At 39.5% G+C, this 21837-nt stretch overlaps 1 protein-coding gene across 3 annotated transcripts; it reads right to left on the bottom strand.

Moving 5' to 3' along the window:
• Positions 1-127: 127 nt before the first annotated feature.
• SMARCE1 (SWI/SNF related, matrix associated, actin dependent regulator of chromatin, subfamily e, member 1) lies at positions 128-20284 on the bottom strand. 3 transcript variants are annotated; one of them, XM_045070038.1, is made up of 12 exons: positions 20154-20241; positions 18868-18967; positions 18104-18155; positions 17890-17933; positions 14817-14921; positions 9822-9902; positions 8800-8931; positions 8375-8546; positions 4071-4243; positions 3435-3536; positions 2587-2797; positions 128-407 (listed from the first exon to the last, which is right to left on the bottom strand). In XM_045070038.1, the coding sequence occupies exons 3-12, from the start codon at positions 18108-18110 to the stop codon at positions 199-201; spliced, it is 1236 nt and encodes a 411-aa protein (XP_044925973.1). In that variant the 5' UTR covers positions 18111-18155; positions 18868-18967; positions 20154-20241; the 3' UTR covers positions 128-198. The 3 variants fall into 3 exon arrangements, with proteins under 3 accessions (XP_044925973.1, XP_004764644.2, XP_004764645.2); XM_004764587.3 differs by lacking the exon at positions 18868-18967 and having other exon boundaries at positions 20154-20284; XM_004764588.3 differs by lacking the exons at positions 14817-14921; positions 17890-17933; positions 18868-18967 and having other exon boundaries at positions 20154-20284.
• Between the last annotated feature and the right edge of the window lie 1553 nt (positions 20285-21837).

Here is a 21837-nt window from a genome sequence, read left to right as displayed (position 1 = left end):
GAACCATCTTCACAATGGCTCAGGAAAGGAGACTGTGCCATTTGGCTTGTGATGCTAAATGGTCCAAAAGCCTTTGGTGGTGCGATATGGACAAGAAAAATATTAATACACAAACCACATAACACCATTAAAACTCAAAAAACATTTTTTTTTTTTTCATTTAAAAAAGTATTTAGAACACATAAAACAAGGCAACATTTATTCTTTCTTCTCGTCTTCTGGGGCGGGGTCCGTTGGCGGCTCCTCCACCGTGGCGCTGTTGCTCTCCGAGCCAGTGTTACTATCACTGGTCCCTTCCTCAGCCATACTGTCCACCCCCTCCTGCCCGCTCTCCTTGTCCTCAGGAGTAGATGTGCCTTCTTCACCATTCTGTTGGCTTTCCGTTGCTTCTTCAAGGTGTGTCTCCTCTGTAATCACACATGTGTCACTGTCAGTTCCAAGACATAAGTTTATTCTTCTAATTATGCCGACAGTCTCGAGCTATGCTGTCTGATGTGGTAGCCACTCACCGCACATGACATTAAGCACCAGAACGAGCTAGGGGGACTGAGGAACTGTTAGCACCTTTGAAACAATTCAGGTTTGAAAATGTACTTCTCAGCTATAAATTTACAAAAGCTAAATACAGACCAAGTATTTCTGATGAAAATTTAGCTTCTAAATTTAGATGTGCTACAGGTAAAAAACACACATCAGATTTTGAAGATTTAGTATGAAAATGAATGGAAAAGTTAATCCTTAAAAATGCTGATTACACGTTGAGATATTGCTTAAGACATACTGGGTTAAATAAATATATTATTATTTTTTAAGATTTTATTTATTTGACTGATAGAGAGACAGGGGGAGTGGGAGAAGGAGAAGCAGGCTCTCCGCTGAGAAGGGAGCCTGATGTGGGGCTCGATCCCAGGGCCCTGGGACCATGACCTGAGCTGAAGGCAGACACTTAACTGACTGAGTCACCCAGGCGCTGCTAAATATATTATTATTAATTCATTTGTTCTCCTTTACTTTAAAAAATGTTAGAAATTTTAAATTACACAGGGACTTACATTTTCTTTCTATTGGACATAATGTTGTTCTGTGCTTTGGCTTTAATTAGTGAGAAAGCAGGTATGGAAATGATATAAGGGCAATATTTTAGGTACATTGTTCAATGTTATGCTGGGTTGTTTTCTGTAAGAAATTAAGAACCTGAGGGTTTCTGCTCTAATAGTCTCAATTTTGCTTTTTCCTTTAGCTAAAAGGATAAAATCTGAGTGAAGACCCATAGGCATGCTCTACTCATAAATGACAGAACAGAGGCAAAGGACAGAGTGTTCTGTCTAGTTGCAAAATGAGCAAAGAATCATGCTTCATACCCTAATTCTCAAACTCCTGCTTTAACCACAAAAATATACTAATGCTCCAAATTTGTTAAGATAAAAAATATGTTCACAAAAAAACAGAAAAAGGCTCAGATAATGAAACTTAAAATCTGACTATCTGAAATGCTAATCTGCTGAATGAAATACTGTAGTAACATCTGGTAAAGTAACCTATATTCCATTAAATGTTTTCCTGATGTCAAACCGGAACTTGTCAGTTGAATGTCAAGTATGACTACTGTCTCTCCCCTTGCTTGCAGTGATGGTCCAGGGAGCCTTTGGCTGTACTTCCTAGAACACTTTTAACTTACTCCTGCTTACACAGGGCACTGGGCAGGGTCAAAATAGTGCCAGAAGGTGAAGTAATCTCAAAATTTCAAATAATCGGTTTAATTGGTATTTTATGAAAGTTTTACATGTTATTTTGTGTCTTGAGGAATGCTTTTAACCAGGAAAATCAGTCTGCCTGGAAGTAAGAACTTCTCTTGGATGGTATCAACCAACCTTCCCCATAAAGGCTAGATAGTAAAGATTTTGGGTTTTGTGGGCCAGGCGTCTCTGCACCAACTCAACTACACTATGGTAGCCCCAAAGTAGCCACAGATAATACGTAAACACACAGGTAAGGCTGTGTTTCAACCAAACTTTCTTTACGAAAGCAGGTGGCAGGACAGGATTTGGCCTGCAGGTTTTACTTGCCCAACCCTGTCCTAGGACACCAAAGATGTTTGATCCTAAAAGCAACAACCACATATTACATTTTAGCAATAAAGGTTAAAACACTGAGTGCCACTATCACATGAAATCCAGTCCAAAGTGGTTTTATAAATCCAATATTAAGTGATTTTTATGTATATTTCCTCATTTTTCCTCTGGAACTCTCAAGGGCTGGTACTAGAGCACCTAAAAGTGAGGAAACAGATTAAGTAATTTATCCACTCCTATGCTAGCAAGTTGTGAAAGAGTATTAGAGCCAGAGATGTCTGACTCCAGGGCCCATATTCTCAACCATTCCTATCACTATACTTCATACACCTAACCCGGAAAATGACATGACTCCATCTGGACAAATAACCAAGACCTCAAACAGCCAGACTAAAGACCAATGCCTCACTGCTGTTTGTACGGACATTCACATTTTACGTCAGGATTTGGAAGACGCGTAGATCAGGTAGAGGATAGCCCTGGACACCGACTTGGCGGTCAGCGGGCAGGTTACCTGTCTCCGTCGGGACGCTCTCATCGTCCTTCTTCTCTTCGGTCTTGCTCGCAGCCCGCTCCTCCTCAGCAACCATGCTGCTCTGACTGCGTTCAGCTTGTTCTGCTGCCTCTTTCTCTCTTTCCTCCTGCCTTTTTCGAGCCTGCTCCTCTGCCTGTGCAATTTCAGCAGCAATTTTTTCCATATCCACTTCTACTTTTAAACCGCACAACTAGTAGTCAGAAAGAAAGAAAACTCTCTTAGTACTGTTCTTTTCTTACGACCTCTGAACCAGAGAAATTATTTCACGAGTGGCTTTTCTTGGTTATGAACTATATACATATATATGGGGTGGGGGGAGCGATTCTAGGTCTTGTCGTAAACTCCTGTGTCTACAGGAAGAGAAAGTTGCTGTAGTGGCCATGTACCAGCAAGTGGCTGGTGAGGCAATGCTGAAAGCACTGGATTTACATAGAAAGCTTCCAGTTCCTATTTCAAGCTACCAAACACAGGATCTACTTGTTTTAACACAAAGTGTACACTATAAGCTACATTTAATGATTAAGTCTCAATAAAATGAAACAACTCATGACTGCATGCATTTAAATTAAAACACCCAGGGATTCTAAGGACTACAGGCTAGTTAGTACATGTGTGGATACTATATGATATCTTAAACCTACTGAAATTTTGCCAGAAAATGGGAATAATTTCACAAAGCAAAGACCCTTACCATTAGAACAAAGTTCACCCTATTTGAAAGTGAACAACATTCAATAAAAACACTATTTTGGAGAAAGGAACAAAAACTAAGGAACAAGAACAAAGTCACAGTGATAACAAGTACAGTGAACACAGTGAATTAATACCCTTTTAAGTTCATTGTTAAATGAATCTGTGCTTTCCAGGAATTTCCTCTTCTTTTCCTGGTGTCGCTCCTCTATTTGAAGAAGTTCAGCTTCTAGCTTTCGCTGAAAGACATATGATTAGGCTTTATTACTACTGAATTATTTTCTTGAAAGCAAAATACATTTTTTAAATGGGCATTTCGTAATGGTCCATGCTTTCTCACAGTGTGACAAAGGTTTCTGAATTTTTAAATTAAATCACTTATTGCACAATGTGTCTAGCTAAGATTTTAAAAACACAAAATGCAGCATAGGGGAGTGACTACAATTAACAAGTACATGTTAAAGAACACTCCTTCAGGCCTGAGTAATTTCTTCAGGAAAAAACATTTAGTTAAGCAATAAAGGTTGAGAAGATATCTTAAAATTCTTAATGTGCAAACTTTCTATCACAAGAGTCTGTATTACAGTTTTAATGACAAACTTATTAAATCTCCAGGAAACCTCTACTACTTCAAGTCTCTTCCCTGAATCAGGAATAGGTTAGACTGAACACAGAAATATTTAGCTCACAGGCTGATACACAGTATAGATTCATGCCACTGGGGCTCTGTGACATAAGCCCAATTTATTTTAACAAATGCTTTGTGATTTTACCTGATGAACCATTAAGGACTGGACCTGTCGTTTGAGGACCTGCATTCTAGCTGTTGTGACAACTGACCGAACATCCGGCACCACACTCTCACTGAGGATTTCACTGATGAGGCGGTGGTTTCTCTGGAAACGGGCGGTGGCTGTATGCTTCATTGAAAAGCCATCATCATAATCTGGCATAAACAAGATGTTTGGAAATGAAGTTGCCAGCAACCATAAACAGGAGACAGTGACAATGTTAACACCTGAACACCAAGGAGCCTTGGTCTTCACTGGTCTAATAAGCCGGCCCTTCCCTGCTCAGGGAGGAGTCTGCTTCTCCCTCTCCCTCTGTACCCCGCCAATGCTCTCTCTCAAAGAAATCAACCAACCAATCAATCAATCAACCAAATCTTTAAAACAAAAACAATCACAAGGGGGCCTTAAGGGCATCATGGGAGCACTGGGGAAGTCATTTCATAAAAATCTCGAGGAGGACATAATGTGTTCACTGGCCAGGGTACTGGTTATTCTCACTCTGTCTGAGAAGGTCTTGAATGGAACACAAATGTAATAAAAACCATGTATCTTCTGGCCTGGAAATCCATCAATAGGAAGACTGCATGTTACAGCGAGACTACAATGCTGCTGAAAGGTTCACTCTCTTGGTGGTAATTTAAGGCATTTACACCTGATGACAACACAGGAACTGAGCAGTGTCTTTGTCACTGTATTACTTTAATACTAAAGTTATACAATGAAAATGCCCACTGTGGAGAAAACATTATCTCTAGCAATACTGTGTCCCAGACCACCACATACATTTTATTTCATTAAAAAAACCCATTAAAGGGCGCCTGGGTGGCTCAGGGGGTTAAAGCCTCTGCCTTCGGCTCAGGTCGTGATCTCAGGGTCCTGGGATGGAGCCCTGCATTGGGCTCTCTGCTCGGCAGGGAGCCTGCTTCCTCCTCTCTCTCTGTCTGCCTCTCTGCCTACTTGTGATCTCTGTCAAATAAATAAATAAAATCTTCAAAAAAAAAAAAAAAAGAAAAAAAGTGTTGAACTTGTGATTAAGTCTAAAAAAAACCCCATTAAAGCCCTAATGCAATTTTATAGAAAAAAAATATTTACTACCAAATTTTACTTTCAATTTTTGTCAATCTATACATGTACATAGTTTTCAGTGCATAAAGATACTATGTTGTTTTCACTCCCCCAAGTTCATATACATACGGCATGGATCTGGTTTATATGCTTATTTTTAATAGCTATGCAATAGCATTTCCTTCATTTCAACCTCTGCTTTATCACCTCCACAGTTTTGGACATATCTGCTAAAAAGCCATACTATCATTTATTTAACATAGTAACTTAAATTAACTCACTTTTAAAATAAACCTTCCTTGGGGCGCCTGGGTGGCTCAGTGGGTTAAAGCCTCTGCCTTCGGCTCAGGTCATGATCCCAGGGTCCTGGGATCGAGCCCCGCATCGGGCTCTCTGCTCAGCAAGGAGCCTGCTTCCCCTTCTCTCTCTGCCTGCCTCTCTGCCTACTTGTGATCTCTATCTGTCAAATAAATAAATAAAATCTTTAAAAATAAAATAAAATAAACCTTCCTCTTAAACAATACACATTAAAATAAAAGTTCCTGGGTACCCAGGTGGCTCAGTCGTTAAGTGTCTGCGTTTGGCTTGGGTCATGATCCCGGGATCCTGGGATCAAGTCCCACATCAGGCTCCTTGCTCAGTGGGGAGTTCCTTCTCCCTCTCCCTCTGCTCCTCTGCCCCCACTGGTGTTCCCTCTCGCTTGCTCTCTCAAATAATAAAAAATCTTTAAAAAATAAAAAAAAATTTTTTTTTTATTTTTTAAAGATTTTATTTATTCATTTGACAGAGGGAGAGATCACACAAGTAGGCAGGAAGGCAGGCAGAGAGAGAAGAGGAAGCAGGCCCTCCACGGAGCAGAGGGCCTGAAGCGGGGCTCAATCCAAAGACCCTAAAATCATGACCCACTGAGCCACTCAGGCACCCTAAAAAATAAAAATTTTTAAAAATTTAAAAAATTAAGAAAAAGTTCCTCTCTGAACCACCTAATCATCTTAGTGTCCCACCAGAGGTGGAGGGACCACACTTTAGGAAACTTTGCTTGAGGCCCAAATTGTACTGCTGTGTCCCAGTTTAGCACCTCCCTTATTATTTGGTAATTAAGTAGTTCCCCAAATGCTCATCATCATAAACACCACAGCTACAAACTGTTGTACAAACTACTTTTTGTCTCCTTTCAAGTAATTTCTTTAATGTATTTCTGAAATTAAAATTACTGGAATATAGGATACCATTAAAAAAAATTCTGGGGGTGCCTGGGTGGCTCCAGCTCAGGTCATGATCTCAGGGTCCTAGGATTGAGCCCTATATTGGGCTCTCTGCTCAGCAGGGAGCCTGCTTCCTCCTCTCTCTCTGCCTGCCTGTCTGCCTACTTGTGATCTCTCTCTCTCTGTCAAACAAATACAATAATTTTTAATAAAAAGAAATTGTGACCTTATTTTTTTAAGTTTTTCATATTCACACTTAAGATTACACATGGTATATTCATGCTATCTCTATCTGAACTGTATATACTTTTTTTTTGCTTTCTTCTTTCATTTATATGGTTCTAGTGTTGAACTCTGGTAGGGGAAAAAAGTCTTAGCAATCTGGGTTTGTCTTTCCTTACCCTTAGAATTCTGACTTTTGGGGGGTAGGCTTATATTTTCTAGTTATTTTCAAATTCACCAGCTCTTCATTTTACCTCATTTTCTAAAATGTCCTTTAAAAAACCTTTCACTGTCTTATGTGGAAGCTGCATAAGCCTTTTCTAGAATAGCAGCAGGCAGCCACTATGCTCACAGTCCTTCTCTTGGACTGATGCTAACTCCCCCCTCGCAAATTTCCTCTTCTGCTATTTCCGAGGCATAAAGTCCAAGGTCTGAAGTCACTCTTATCCTGGCATCTTCATTTTCACCTATCCTTTCTTACCAGCAGCTTTCAGTTCTTACCTTAAACTTTCTAAAACATAATGGGCTGAAGTCTACGGAACAGAGAAGAGGATGTTTTTCTGAAAACTGTTCCTGAGTCAATCTCTGAAGTCCTGCTCAGTTCACTGTCCCCTCTCACCTAAAGAAAACTTTTAACTGCTTCTACTCGTGGCTTCCGTGTTGCTAATCTTTGTTGATACTCTTCTACTCATCTCTCATCCTTCCAGTTTTTCGTAGACTGGATCTTCTTTTCTATTTGTTAGTTCTGTATGTTTTTCTTGCATTAATCATCCAATCTGAGTAATTCTGGCCTGTTTGCTAGCATGTCCTTAACACTCAGTATGGTTTCTAATTCATATTCTATTATTATTTACATTATTCTTGTCTCTTCTGTATTTATGAGAGTATTTGTCAATATCCTAGTCCATTCTTTTTAAAAACATATTTCCTCCCTCTCCTATGGGGTACATGTTTATTCATGTTTTTAGTGGCATTATTGCTTCCTTTCTCCACAGTATCTTTCAAGTTCTTACAAGCCTTCTCTTTATACCCCTACTCTGAAATGGGGTCTTCTTTTCTTAATGTTTTGTTGCTTGCAGCTGGAGCCTCTAGCTTTTTCCACATCATAGCAGCACATGAGAAAATGTGATTTATACAGCAGGCGTGACTCATAGAGGAATATGGTCCCTGATGCAGGGGGGTAGTTCTGAGGCTCCTTGCAGCTTCAGACCCTGCCTGGCTGCAGAGACCAAGGATGTAATCTGTATACCTGCAAACGAGTCATGGAAAGCCAATCAGGAAGCTCTGCTGTTTGTGTGTACATACATTTGTGTGTGTGTATAAAGTGTGCATGTGTGCACCCTCATGTGTTATCACAGGCCATGCTGGATTTCTGAATTAACTGGAAAACAATTTCACAATGCTTCTCCCCACTCATTAACTTTCTCCCTGGAGAGCCTTTAATTCAAGAAGTTTAAGGAATCAATAGGAAAACAGGATGTTAACCAGAAAGCATGAACTTTTTAAAAGCAGTTGAGCAAAATTCTGATTGTGACTCAAAAGCCTTTCCTGCATTCTGAGCATAAAGATTCTGATAAACAATAAATAGGTTTTGCTATTTTCTACACCAACAAGGATGTATCTTTTTTTTAATGGAAACGTCACATGCAGATCTTAAGATTAAGTAATCAAAATATTGAAATGGCACTTATATGCTTTGTTTTCCATTTAGGTAGGACATTAACTTGGTGATTGCTTGTATTTTAAGTTCTTGGAGAACGCATAAACAAAACCCCATTTTTGTTTTTTTTTTACCGTCTGGATCTTCAGCAGGCTGGATGCTCATGTACGGCTCTCCTTTCTCCATGCGAGACTGTCTCTGTCGACTTTCTTCCTCTAAAGCAGCTTCTGCACGACTTTTTGCATTTATGTAAGCAAGGTATGCGGGGGAATTATGATAGGCCTTCATAGATTCATTGTACTCTATCTGAAATTCAAATATTTTTCAGTTTTGTAATTAACATATTACAGGTTATATGGATAGCTTTATCTCATTAGAATATCAAAAGGCAGAATTATCTCCTTTATACAGACAAGGAATCTGAAGCCTAGAGAAAGTGACTTGACCCAGCAGAGACAGTACAGCCTCAGCTGATTAGATCTTTTGTTTCTTTCACAAAGAACAAGCGAATGTTTATGCATTTTATATAGTCTCCACCCCACTGAGGTCCCCATTCTACCTTTTCTGCTTCGTATTCGTTTAAATATTCTTGTTTTTCTTCATCAGTGAGATCTCGCCACATGCCACCAATAATCTTGCCAATCTCCCACAACTTTAGGTCAGGGTTGGAAGCTTTAACTTGGTCCCAGACCTTAAAAATGAAACATGAAATTTCAGTATGGATGCCTAAAAATACAGAACTTTAAAAATACTTTTAATAGAGAAACTTTTAAACATAAACAAAGGCAGAAGGAATAGTATCAAATCCCCATGTTCTCATCAGCCCACTGCAACAATTATCAATAGCTGGCCAATCTCATTTCTTTTGCTGGATTAATCCATGGCAGATCTCAAGACATCTCCAATCACTGGGGTGTTAAGATGAGATAACCCAATAACACAGTCTCTGTCTCTCTAAAAGTTCACAGAATTTAGAAGGAAAGTGGTTAATCTGCATAACACAACAGACCATATCATCAAATACATGTATAATAAGTGTGATCCCAAATTTTTAAATAGTGGTGAAAACAGCTCAAAGCCCTTACTATTAATAAAGATATTGGCTCTCTTTGTTACTTTAAGAGACTATAGGTTCATCACCAAACTAAACCGCAAGGGAAAATTCAAAAGTGTAAAGAAAATGAAAATCACCATGAGCTTACTCTGTAGAGATAACCACTGCTTTCTAGGCTTTTTTCTTCTTCAAACTAACACACTGTTGCTATTGTTTTTATACAAAATAAGATAATATATGTAGTTCTATATGCCTTTTTTCACCTCACATTTTTCTCATGTCACTGAATTTCTCCAAAGGGCTACGTAACACTGTCTAATGGACTTAAATGGTTTTTTTAATCATGTTCTTCTTGCTGGATTTTAGTTTCAGAATTCTGAAATCAGAACCAAGTTCTTTAAAAACTGCAATTCCTCATCCTTTCCTCTGACTATACACAGAAACCCTGGCTATGCCATTATGAAATCTGATGTAAAGCGAAGCAGCAAAGAGAACAGTCCTTCCTCCCTCTGGCTCCTGGCACCTACCTTTCTGCTGTACCTCATGTAGGGCATCAGCGGCTTATCTGGTGGCTTTGGGGGTTTTGGAATCGTAATACCAGAGGATGCCTACAAAAGAGTTAAATACATTCATTATTCAACTGCAAGTAATTCACCAGCAAAACGAAAAGAGAGTCCCTTAAAAATTTCTAATGCGCCTTTCTTCTACTCGTCCATGGATACAAGATTCTTATATTTTCTCCACTGAAAATAGCTATCACTGCAAATTCAGAAATATTCACATCAAAAGAAAATAAAGAAAATGACTTTAGGTACATTATTTTAAAATATTTTACTCGGCAGATTTTTGCTACTGCTTTGACAACCTGGCTGTAAGAACAAATAAAGTATTACATAATAATCCATACACTGAAAATATATGGTTACATATCACATGTTCCATGTTTAGGACATAACCTAGCACCCTTTAATTGTGCTTAATTTACCATTACACATACAGTCAACACTTGATTATCTGCTGGAGTCTAGGCTCCTTCAGCACTTACCACTCTCACACTGTCTGCAGGGATTTTTGTGTCTACTTGTACTATTCCAGGAATGCACGACACCCCTACATAAACAACACCCCTACAAAAACTACCTTCTAGGTTCAAAACAGAAAACAAAATACCTTATTTCCTTTATCAGGACTAGAGATTTTATTTTTCTTAAGGTTCTAGGTCCATATCTAGTGGCTTTCTATAAAGGGGATCAAGAATTATAAACTAAAGTCATGCCTTTTCTTGTCCTCAGTCCTAATAATAAAGTGGGAGTGGATGAGTTTACCCAGGGGCAGAGAAATTGCAGCCCAATTGGGTTATTTTTGAGGCCTTATACTGATTAAAAATTTTGGTTTAGTGGGGAGAAAAAAAATGAAAACACAAGCAGGAGGGAAAACTAAAAATATTTTTTAAAAAGGTAAAGAAAAAAGTGGAATAGAGGGAAAACAAAGGCGAAGAAAAAGATGAGAGACCGGTTCTTTCTGTGGAATAACAGCTAGGTAAATGAGAGCAGGCAGCGTCTAGTGGGCGCCCCAGATAACTGCGGTCCACAAGCGTCTATTTCTGAACTTAGTTTCAGCTTAACATATATGACTACCATTGATCAAGGACCCAGAATAAATTCATCATGGCTGAATCACATTTATTTCCCCCCAGTTTCTAGGAGACAACGGATATTGATTCTTCTTGACGGGCTAGAGGGAAGAGGTGTTGGCTTCGCTCTAATTATCAAAGGACAGGGACTGGCAAATCCTCATAAGGAGACTAAGAGATATTTGGATCCCTTGCCCTTCAGTTGCCCAAATTCCTCCTTTCTGGGTTGGGACACCAATTATAACCTTATTTTTTAATCCACACTAATCTCTGAGATTAGTGTGTCTGCCCAATTCCACTGCTTTCAAACAATGCTTCCTCCTCCTAGGGTGAGGGTCTTTCTCCATCCCTACATATTTTGAGTAACTCTGCTTCTTCTTACATGAGATTGTTAGAAAGCAGATCACCTTTGAAACAGTATTTCCTCTCGTCTTTCCACTCCTCCCATACATTCATGCCATACCTCATGCTGGTGCCCATGCAGACAGACCCTGGTTTTTTTTTAAGCCAGCATTGGGCAATGCCGTGAGGTAAGCCAGAAGGGATAGACACTGTCAACAGCAATCATATGAACCTCCTATAAGCCAAGACAAGTTCAGTCTCCAGGTCTGTAGCTCTTTCAAGGAGGGGTAAGGGAACTCCTATGAGGCTAACTTTACTTTACATCATAGGTTCAGAGCAAGATACACAAAGGTCTGATTTTTCATATGTAAAGCTACTAGAAAGCATTTCTAATTTATATCCAACACAAACCTTCAGAATTCCATGAAGTCGGTTACAAATAAAGTTGGAATTGTGCCAATAATTGAAGTTGGTATATCACCACTAACAAATTTTCTTTAAAGAGATAAAGAACTCTAAAATGTCTATGTTTTAAATATATTGACTTAAAACACTTCAAAAACAAATCATAGTAATATAAGCTCTACTTTTCAAAGAATATTTTCATTTGAATGAAACAAGGCTCTATTTCATTGATTAGGCAATTTATAAATACAAACCAAACCAAACCAAACCCAAACAATAACTGCAAAGTTAAAATTTAGCTGGTTTTCAGGACACTAAAGATTTTTATGTCTAAACATTCTTAATTTATTTATCATCTTAGCAGACATCTTTCTACCATGTTTTAAACATTACTCTTTACAAAAAAAAAAAAAAAGGCAATTTGCCCTCAAGACACTTTAACCTTATTTTGATGAGAGTCCATCAGAAACAACCCCTGCTTTCCTGTACTCCTCTGACTTGAGGAGTGAGAGCTGCTGGGCCCCTGACTAAATGGCCACGTGGTTACACCTTTGGAGGGAATGTTTCCTTTCTTAGCAGTTTCTTTCCTTGTTTCTATCAGGAAAGCTACCTCTAATAGCAAATGTCCCTCTTTATAATTTTCTGCTTCTACCTGGCAATGAGTTGGGGGAACGTAAAAACTATGCTTAGCTAAGTTAAAACTGTGCTTATATAACAGTAATTCCTGGAATCGCCTATGCATAAAGATCATGATTCTGTGAAATTTATTTTGGCCACTCAAGAGATTTTGTTGTTGTTTCTTCTAATTCTTCCTTTTCTCTGGTAGAGTTTTCTTCTAGAATGGACTTTCCAATTAGCACAAAAATAAGCCATTTTTAACATCTCAAACTGTTTTCACACCTGTACTTAGGAGAATGTTAACCACCATCTGAGAGGACTAGGAATGAATTCCATCTCATGGCTATCACAGGCACTCCAAAAGTTTCAACACGCTGTAAAAAGTCTCACAACTATTCAAGTGTACTAGAGTCCTGAGGGAAACCAGATGTTCTACAGAGCCTATCAGAAGCTACCAGATAGGGTTTCAGACTCATTCTTTCAAATCGCTGACTTAAGGCTATTTGCAAACAGTGATACCCTATAAGGAGCCTAAAAGAATAAAAAAAGGTAACACATTATCGGGGTCATCTTAAAATAAAATACTTCTATAATGGTCAAAATCACATCCTTTAAGTCCTAACAAAGCTTCAGTTAGATATATTAAAAAAAGTTGTGTAAAACTTTAGGCAAAACTAATTTTCTTAGACAGCAATTCAGTGACCTAAAAGTTGAAGGGGCTGGGATTAAGAGAGGCTAAAAGCCTTCAGTTTCTAGGCCCCTTCAGGTTAAGTCTAGACAGCAGTTTGATTACACTTCAGTCTGGTGCTGAGGACAATAATACCAAAAAAACTAACACAAAGAACCCAAATGCCAAATATTCCATGCTCAACGACCCTCCTGTACTAATCCATCCCAAAGCTAGAGCCAACTCCAAAAGCTAGGTTCGAACATCCCCAAGAGGAAATGAGGAGGAACAGGTAATTGACTCTAGCCCTGAGACAGTGGATGACCTTTCCTTTTCCTACTGAATGATCTCTATTAACAGAGAATTCCCACAGATACATCCAAGTTAGGAACAAAATGCTTATACAAACTGAAACACAAATGATTCTAATAATACAGTTATCACCATTTCTATTCCATTCATGTAGATAATCAAGAGCTGACTGTATAGAGCTATTAAAATGTAATCATTCTCTTGTTCACTCCTCATGAATAATTTTCTGCATTAACATGAATGATCCAAAATTGACTCTGCTCCTTGTTTAAATTAAAATGTTCTTTATCATTGGATAACCTTGCCCCCCATAACACTTGTGAAACACATTTAGGCCAGGGAAAACACATACCGATGTACATAAAAATTGTATGCATTGTGAAATGCATACATACACACACTTTGTCAAAATTCTTTTCAGATACCATGAAATATGCATGGCACATAAAACTTGATATGCTTATGAAGTACAAATTATGCAGAAACAATGAAAAATTTAGACAAACAAAACCTATCAAGCTAAGCAATATGCTTACCAAGATAGACATATAGTTTGATAGTTACAAGCTTTTTGCTCTAGCTTGACTACAGGGTGAGAGGGCTCTTTTGAAGTCACATTAATTATTTATGAATATAGCAAACAAAAACCAAGTATTAAAAAGTTTACAGCCATTCTGGGTTGTATAAATTCTCACCAATGCCACATTCCAACATATGTAGGTATTTGGCTTTTGGATTTATTTTTATTTACTTTTGGTAAATCATTTTTACATTTATTTCTTAGCTACTTAAGCTTCCTTGAATGCAGTTTAAGATGATTCTAAAATAGATATCTGAAATATATCACTCAATTTTGGGTGTCTTAGGTTGATCATTTAAATGAAACATCCTCAGTTTCAGAAATTATACCCCTCTCCTACAGATTATAAGTACACTTTTAGTTGTTGGTATCAAGTCTGGCATGTCAAATTAATTTCATTCAACTTGCATCCTGCAATTCTTTGAAGTTATATTAAATCTCTTTTTAACTGGAGAGAAATGAATCTCAGGAAGTTGAATATTAAATCCAAAAGACAAATAATTATGTGTAGCAGTTCAAACTGGTAGGCCAGCCGAAAAAAGCCCAGGTCCGTAAGCTGGGCTTTTACTCAGAAACTAAGTTCTTGAGCCTGATGCCAATTACCTTAAATGAAAGATACTCTTTATCTCAAAAAGGGTATTTTAACCATAAGAAACTCTAGGTTTATCTACATATAGTATAAGCAGTAAGTGCCCAGGGCTTTAGCTCACCAACCACCAAACAGAATGGATTCTTCTTTTCTTCTACATACATATCCAGATTTCACTGTTCTTTTGTTTTTTGTTTTTGTTTTTTTTTTTTCCCAGTTTAAGATCGTACAATGAATGTTTAAAATAGTCAAAAAGCCAGGTTAAAAAAATTTTTTTTTAAATGGCTGTGCTGCTGATTCAAAAGGACCTAACTCTGGAGGCATTTCTGGTCAAATCCAGTTGTTTGCCGGATGCTGTAATAGTTGATTCTCCTACCGTGACCCGGCTGTTGGTGCCCGGGTTCCCTCCCAGCCTGTAGTTGTTGTAGGCGAGATGACTGTATGGATTGTATCCCACAAACCCTGGTGTGCTGGGCATTTGCTGATGGAAACAAATGAGACAAAAACACGAATGAGAAATGAGCTCAAACGAGGAAAACACAGAAATGAAAAATGATCTGCATATGGCATGCAAAAGCAACCTGAATTTAAACAAGCAATGATGTGTTGTAACTGTTCTTTATCTTTCATTGGGAAACCAGTCTGCAAGTGGTTTTTTTGTTTTTTGTTTTTTTTCCCTTTCTTCTCTTTCTTTCTCTTTACAGGGGCAAGTCGTGTTTATCGTCAGCGTGAGTGTGTGTGCTTGTTTTTTCAGAATAAGCAATATACTGAAGTGTCTCAAACACTCCAGATTACTTTATGGTCAAGAATATGATATAACAACTTAGCAACAGGTGTCTGAGATAGGAAGGCCTGACATGTGATCAACTAGAAGTCTGAAACACTTTACATGCAAAACAAAATGTGATTTACTTGACAGTTATGCAGATGCCACCAATGTATTTATCTACTAAGAACAAATAAAAACAAGAAATGGATTGTGTCAGAGACAATTTTAAATCCTTCTATATAATGTGAAAAATGAAAAGGTACTCAAATCAGGAAGTCAGAGTAGTCAGTAGAAAAGAACTTATGTGGGATTCAATGGGTGTCACATACATGATTTCAAAACAAAGACTTGTAAGAAATGCATGGATTTCATTCAGGGGTGCTATCTGATCTTTTAAACCCAGTCATTCTTTTTTTTTAGGCTTTCTCTTCCATCTCTTCTTTGATCCATCTTCCATAGGTCAATCATGAACACTTTCTGCCATTTAATTTTAATGTGAACTACTTTCCTAGTTTACAGACTTGAACTTCATTTTTTCATCTAGTTTCAATACCTTTGATCCTTTCAAAACACAACTGCTCATTGCAGCAATGGAATTATTGGTTTCATGAATTATGTGTTGATGTAATCAAAAATGGGCTCTTAATATAGCAGTGCCCTCATGGTTAATACAATGACATCTAATGTTCATGAGAATAAAGGTATAATGCATAAAAAGGATATATATAGCGAAGAGAAACCAAAAGTAGGGAATTTTATCTAATGAAACTCAACCAAAACAACTAATTTAATTTTAACATGCAATTAACAATATGAGCCCTCAATTGTAGAATGTAAAATACACTTAACACATCCCAACTAAGCTGTGGCTGTTATGAACACAATTTTCTACAACATGCCGCTGCACATATCCTTAGTGTCCAAAAGAAAGATATTCAGGCTGATATTACATTTGAAACTCTTTAGGAAAAGAGAACAACTGATCAATTCTAGTCTGTATAGTTATAAAAGACGCAAATTAGGCATATTTACGTAGGCAAAACACAGATGAAGTATCAAAGGCACAAGAGAAGTGTATATTACTTGGAGTGGTACATTGGGTGGTGGTGGTGGTGGTGGTGATGGTAGAATGGAAAAAAAAAAAAAAGGAAGGAAGATAATTCATTTGATATCCATTCTGTTGGCTGTCCTAATCCCTAGTCTTCTTTATTTTATGTGTCAATGTGAAATTACAATAGTACAGAAATAGGACTAAAGAAAGGCCAAAAAAAAAAAATCCCTTTCTACATTTGAGAAGTCATAAGGGGACACTTGGTTTTTGAGCTATTTTTATTATCCCAAAAAATCAAGTTTGTCTTCCAGAGATTATACACTGTCAGAGGCAGTATATACGTCAAAATGACATCTTCAAAGGTTGCATAAAGAATGAAAATCACTGTTCAACATTATGAGGCAATAATGTAATAAAGTTACGGGAATTAAAAAAAAAATCAAAACTAAAACATTACAATTATACCATTTCCAAAATTGAAGTACATGGTTAGCTCTTTGAGGTCAGGAATCTCAACTGTTCAACTCCACCTGTATAGCCACTAGCAGAGGGCCAAGGAGATGGTCATTAAGAAATGTTCTTTGATTTAAGAAAGAAAACAAACCAAACACAGGACTTTAAGATCTACTGGAAGTAACTTTAGAAACTATATGTTACTATGTTACATAAGTTGAAATGAGAACATGAGATACAGTATCTCTTTTAAGAAGTATCTTACTAAGAGAAACAAATTGTTGATAAAGGTAACTAAAGCATACATCTGAGGATTAGTAAGTAAGAGCAGTCATCTAGTGGAGAAAAAAAATTACACAAGGACCTAATTAGTAAGCTAGCCTGCAATTTTGGGGATAAGGGGTCAGGAAGGAGGGCTAACAGCTATTAAAGAACTGCTTTTGTAGGCCATGGTCAATGTTAACAGTGTTTTTTTAAAGACAAAAAAAAAAAAAAAAAAAAAAGAAAACCCAAAAAACAACAAGGAATCCGTTTCAGCAAGGCCTGAATAGTTCCTGTTAGATTTGTTTTGTGGATTGGATGGTTATTTTACATGCTGTCCAAGCTGGGCCAGAACTTGCTTGATGAAAAACCTAGTTCACAAGTATTATTTAGAAACTTGAAAACATATTCAATAGGCAGGATCTGACCCACAGATAATGAAATCCTTACTTAAACAGCTTGAAAAATAAAAATTTACAATGAGTGTTATTATGGTACTGGATGCTTTACTGTTTAATATGAAAATTATATATAAACAAGGAGAGAAAGTGTAACCAGTTGAAGGTTAGGTTTAAAAATAATAACAAATGCCAGATTGAGCATTCACTCAATATCAACTTTTAAGACTCTTATAGAGATTAACTAGAAAGAGATGTTAAGCTTATCATTTATTTCCCATTTAAAAAAGAGAACTGAGCAGAGGAGGTTGGAATTTCAGCAGTATGTTTCTTTAAATGTTGGGATCGGTTCAAGGTAAGATGCAGAGAGTTATTTTATTTAGTAGGAAGTGCTGTTTTTTGGCTGAATTTTTCATCCTGTTGCTGTGATGATTGAGTGACTGTCACTGGAAGACATCTGGGTTTTTGTATCAAGGCCAGACTTGGCTATTACATTAACAAGAAAATTAAAACTTACTGTTGCAGGAGCTGGGGTGGGAGGTGGGGCATAAGATGGTCTTTCTGTTTGAAAGAAAATAAATAACTTCTTGTAAACAACTGAGATATAATACTATGCAACAAAACTACCAATGGTCCTGTTTTGAAGAAAAAAAAATGAGAGTATTTTGGAATTCCCATTTGCTAGGGCATTAGTCTCTTATTAATAGATAAATATAAAAAATGAAACTTACTTGACATTTTGGAAGATTAAGTTCTCAGTTCCTTAAGAATGAATCTGAGACACTAAAATAAAAAAAAAGAAAAAAAAAAGAAAAAAAAAGAGAATCAAAACTCAGCAAGCATAAGAGATGTTTTCCTAAAGAATAGGGTAGTTTAATTGGTATTTCTTAGTAAAATTACACTATCTTCTAGTAATCAAATCCTTTGCATATTTTACTAAATCTTATAGGTCATTTGGATCATCAGAATTAAACGACTAAAACAAATTACTGGGGATATTAAAAGTAATATTAGACGTGTACTTTCAAGTTTTTTCTTGCCACCTCCTTCATGGAAAACATTCTGCTAATGCCATGTAAACATTTAAACTGATAAAAATATAATGACAATAGAATGTGATGTATTAACAGGGCCCACCCCAACAAGGCCTACCAGATACTAACGGCTCACTGATCAACAGCAGCTCTACCTTCCTCTTAGAGTAACAAGTTCTATTAAAACAAGCCAGCATTTTATTTCTGGAGGCAGTGCAAAAGGTAACTGGTTGATAAAGAGCTTCACATTCTCTTAAAGTGGTAAATAGCTTTGTATCTCCTGGGAATAACTTCTGAGCCTCTACCTGAAAAATTCATTAACCCTTCACAGTCCATTTCAAAATATATATCTCAAGGGAGATTTCGTGATAAATTACTTGGGGAGAACAAATTGCTTCCTTCTCTGTACTCCTATCCAATTCACCTAAATCTATAATATTGTTCATTACATTGTATTATACCTGTTAATATGGCTAAATTGTAGAACAGAGGCCATCTCATTCATTATCGCAGTCCCAGCACCTAGCTCAATGCTTACATTTGGTCCTAGTATTACCAGCTCTGAACAAGAACATAAAGGCATGAGCTTGTTTCTTACATCAATATACATCACACACAATGTGTACAAAAAGACAAACATTTTAGAAAAAGAGCAAATAACTTCTATGACTACTGGAGTACTTTCATCAAACATTACGTGAAACAAGCATGATGCTTTTGCTTCTCTTCTACATTTTAAGGGAAGTCCCTGGAATAGAAGGAATCAGAGGACTGTGTGGAAAGAAGTATTTTTTGAACAGCCCAACCTGGGTCTCTCCCTCTTTCGGTAAGAACCGGGCAGAAACCATGGACTCGGGTGATCTCCTTCCTGCTCAACATGGGGGTGGGGGTGTGCTGTCAACAACAAGTAGGCCTCGCTGTGAGAAGCGCTGATAATAACTGCCAAAGCTCCCCGGTACATCACACTATTGTTAAGACTTCAAAATTACTGCTGTCGTCTGCTACGATAAAATTCTAAGGGTGGGCTTGTACATTCGTCTGCCACTGGACCCATCCCTGGCGCCTGGCATAAAATACTAGATACTTGTTGAAGACTTTCTACGGGGCGGGCTTATCACTTATCTCGGTTCAGGGTCGCAACTACCCTTCGAGATATGTATGGATATATCCGTACTTTACACAAGAAAAATGGGAGCCTCGGCGGCGAGTTTAAGTAACTTGTCTAAAGCCACACAGCCAGGAAGTGCCAGAGCTGGGTTTCAAACCCAGGCCAGACTGTTTCCGAGCTTTCGCTCTCCGCTCTCCACTCGTAGCCACACCGAGTGTCCTCGGTCGCTGCCGAACCAAAGGGAAACCACCTTCCTGGGGGGGTGGGGGGGGGGAGGAGAGGGGGATGGACCACGGACTTGGCTTGCCCCAAGGGGTTCCCCTGAGGTCGCTTCCTTCAGGTTGTGGTGCTGAATGCACGTCACTAACAACTCCACTAAAGAGGAATGCATGGGTGCCCTGACCCATGTCGCGGGGTTAGTGGAAGGGGCAAATCTTGCCGCCGGGGAGGGGCCCCAGACGGGACTCCCTCCCGAACCCCGCTCCGCTAGGCCTCAAGGAGGCCGCAACCGACCCCCAGCTCTGGGCCCGCGGCCCAGCCTGAACCCCAGCAGCCCCCGGGAACTCGAGGTCCAGTCAAGCCGGGACACCGCGACTCGCTACCCTCCCGACCCGCTCGGGCCCAGTCGGAAGCACTCACCCGCGGGCAGAAAAAGCGCCCGCAGCTCCGGCCTCGTTTCCCTTTGTCCCGCGCACGCCCCGCCCCTCGCGTCCGGAGCGTCCGCACTCGCACTTTCCACACTCTTCTTAATTGCTTTCCAGCCCTTCCCCCGACTCTTTTTGAAAAAATAAAGCTCCAGGTGAGGATGCGGTGATGCTCCGTCCGGTCAGGGATTTTTTTCAGATCCCACACGTTCTACAAAACCCCACGAATGTGGGCACGCTCCAGGCCGGGCGCCGATTCGTCACGGCGGAGTGGGCGGAGGGGCCCGGCGGCGGGAGAGGCCCGAACGGCCGCCGCGCGGGGCCGGAGCGGCTGCAGGTGGCGTGGCGGCAGGCGCTGGCCTCGGCTTCCACGCGCGGGGCCGGAAGACAGCGGGGTCTCTCCGGGTGGAGGAGCTCGGAACCACTGCGGCCGCGGCGGCCGGGCCTCCGCTGCGCCGGCGGGTGGTGGTGGTTTTTTCCGGGTTCTTCCTTGTTCTTTCAGTCGGTGAAAGAGTCTATACTTCAGCAAGCGAAGGATGGAGGCGAGGGCGACCGGGTTCGCGCAGTTTCCGTTCCCACGCGCGCCTCGCGGGGCTTCCTGCCTTAACGGCCAGGCGTGAACCCTTGACCAAAAGCAACACGGACCTTTTTAGTTTTTCCAAGCGCGCGTGTGTTTTAAGTGCCAGGTTTCTGAGCCGGGGCCCAGAGATGGAAATCCCCTCGGCCAAGGCTGTGCGCCCTTGCCGCGCGGGGAGTGCCACTCGTCTCTGCCCAGCGCTGCCCTGGCTCATCCCCACTTTCAGCTTCTCTGTCCTTCCGGATCCTGCTCAGATTCTCACAGTGGTGCCCTCCTGGAACTTCCCCCCATAGTCCTTCCTCTGAACTCCCACGGTTCTTTGGTAACTTCACTGTACTCTATACCTGATCTATTGTATTGAACTGCGTTTGTCATCTCCCGTGCATTACAGCGCATTACAGGACATTTCAAGACCCATTACAGTGGGTCTTGAAAGAAAAGGTTCAGTTACTCTGCAATGGCCATCTTTCTATTGCTTAGAAAGCAGTTCTACTTAGGGCTTGATTCATTGTCAGATGGTCAGTAAATGGGAACAGAGACAGGTTTCTAGTCTAGTCTAGTCTAGTCTAGTCCAAGGTTCTTCTCACTAAATCATGAGTACATTGGTTTACCAGTACTACCCCTTTCCTTGGCTGTATAAACACCTGGCCTGTGCTGTGGGCCACTGAGAAGGGAGAAGGATCTGTAATTTTTTAAAAACACTGTTGACATTTGGTGACTGTTTGGATTCTTGGGCTGCTCTTAGGTGCTTTTCTGTGTGCCAGCAGGGACCAGGGCATCTCCAGAAGTCTGCACAGCCAGGCATAAGTGACATTTTCTGTAATTCTGCTTCCAGTATTTTTATACTCATAAGTAGGGGTTGGTGAAATTGAAGGGGAAGACTGAAAGAGAGGTCATCAAAGGGTAATAGGTAGTCTGAGTTGTACTTGAGTTAATATACAGTTGACCTTGAACGGGGGGAATAGGTGGGGTGGGTTGGGGACCTCCCCTGATTGAAAATCCAGCTGTAACTTTTGATGTCCCCCAAACTTACCTACTAATAGTCTACTTTTGATTGGAAGCTTTACTGATAACATAAGTGGTAGGTTAGCACATATTTGGT

This window comes from Mustela putorius, unplaced genomic scaffold (assembly GCF_011764305.1).
Source record: "Mustela putorius furo isolate JIRA1106 unplaced genomic scaffold, ASM1176430v1.1 tig00003962_pilon_pilon_pilon, whole genome shotgun sequence".
NCBI classification, from domain to species: domain Eukaryota; kingdom Metazoa; phylum Chordata; class Mammalia; order Carnivora; family Mustelidae; genus Mustela; species Mustela putorius.
The sequence above is the reverse complement of the archived record's forward strand: the minus strand, read 5'-3'. Positions and strand labels throughout refer to the sequence as shown.

Bases quoted from the DNA above. Each gene is read 5' to 3' on its own strand.
- SMARCE1 (XM_004764587.3), bottom strand. The intron at 14,922-17,889 runs GTAAGTTTTAAT...TGTTTCCATCAG, and splicing joins CCACCCCAGCTCCTGCAACA to CAAATGCCCAGCACACCAGG. The intron at 4,244-8,374 runs GTAAAAAAAAAA...TGTTTATGCCAG, and splicing joins GCCTGCTGAAGATCCAGACG to ATTATGATGATGGCTTTTCA.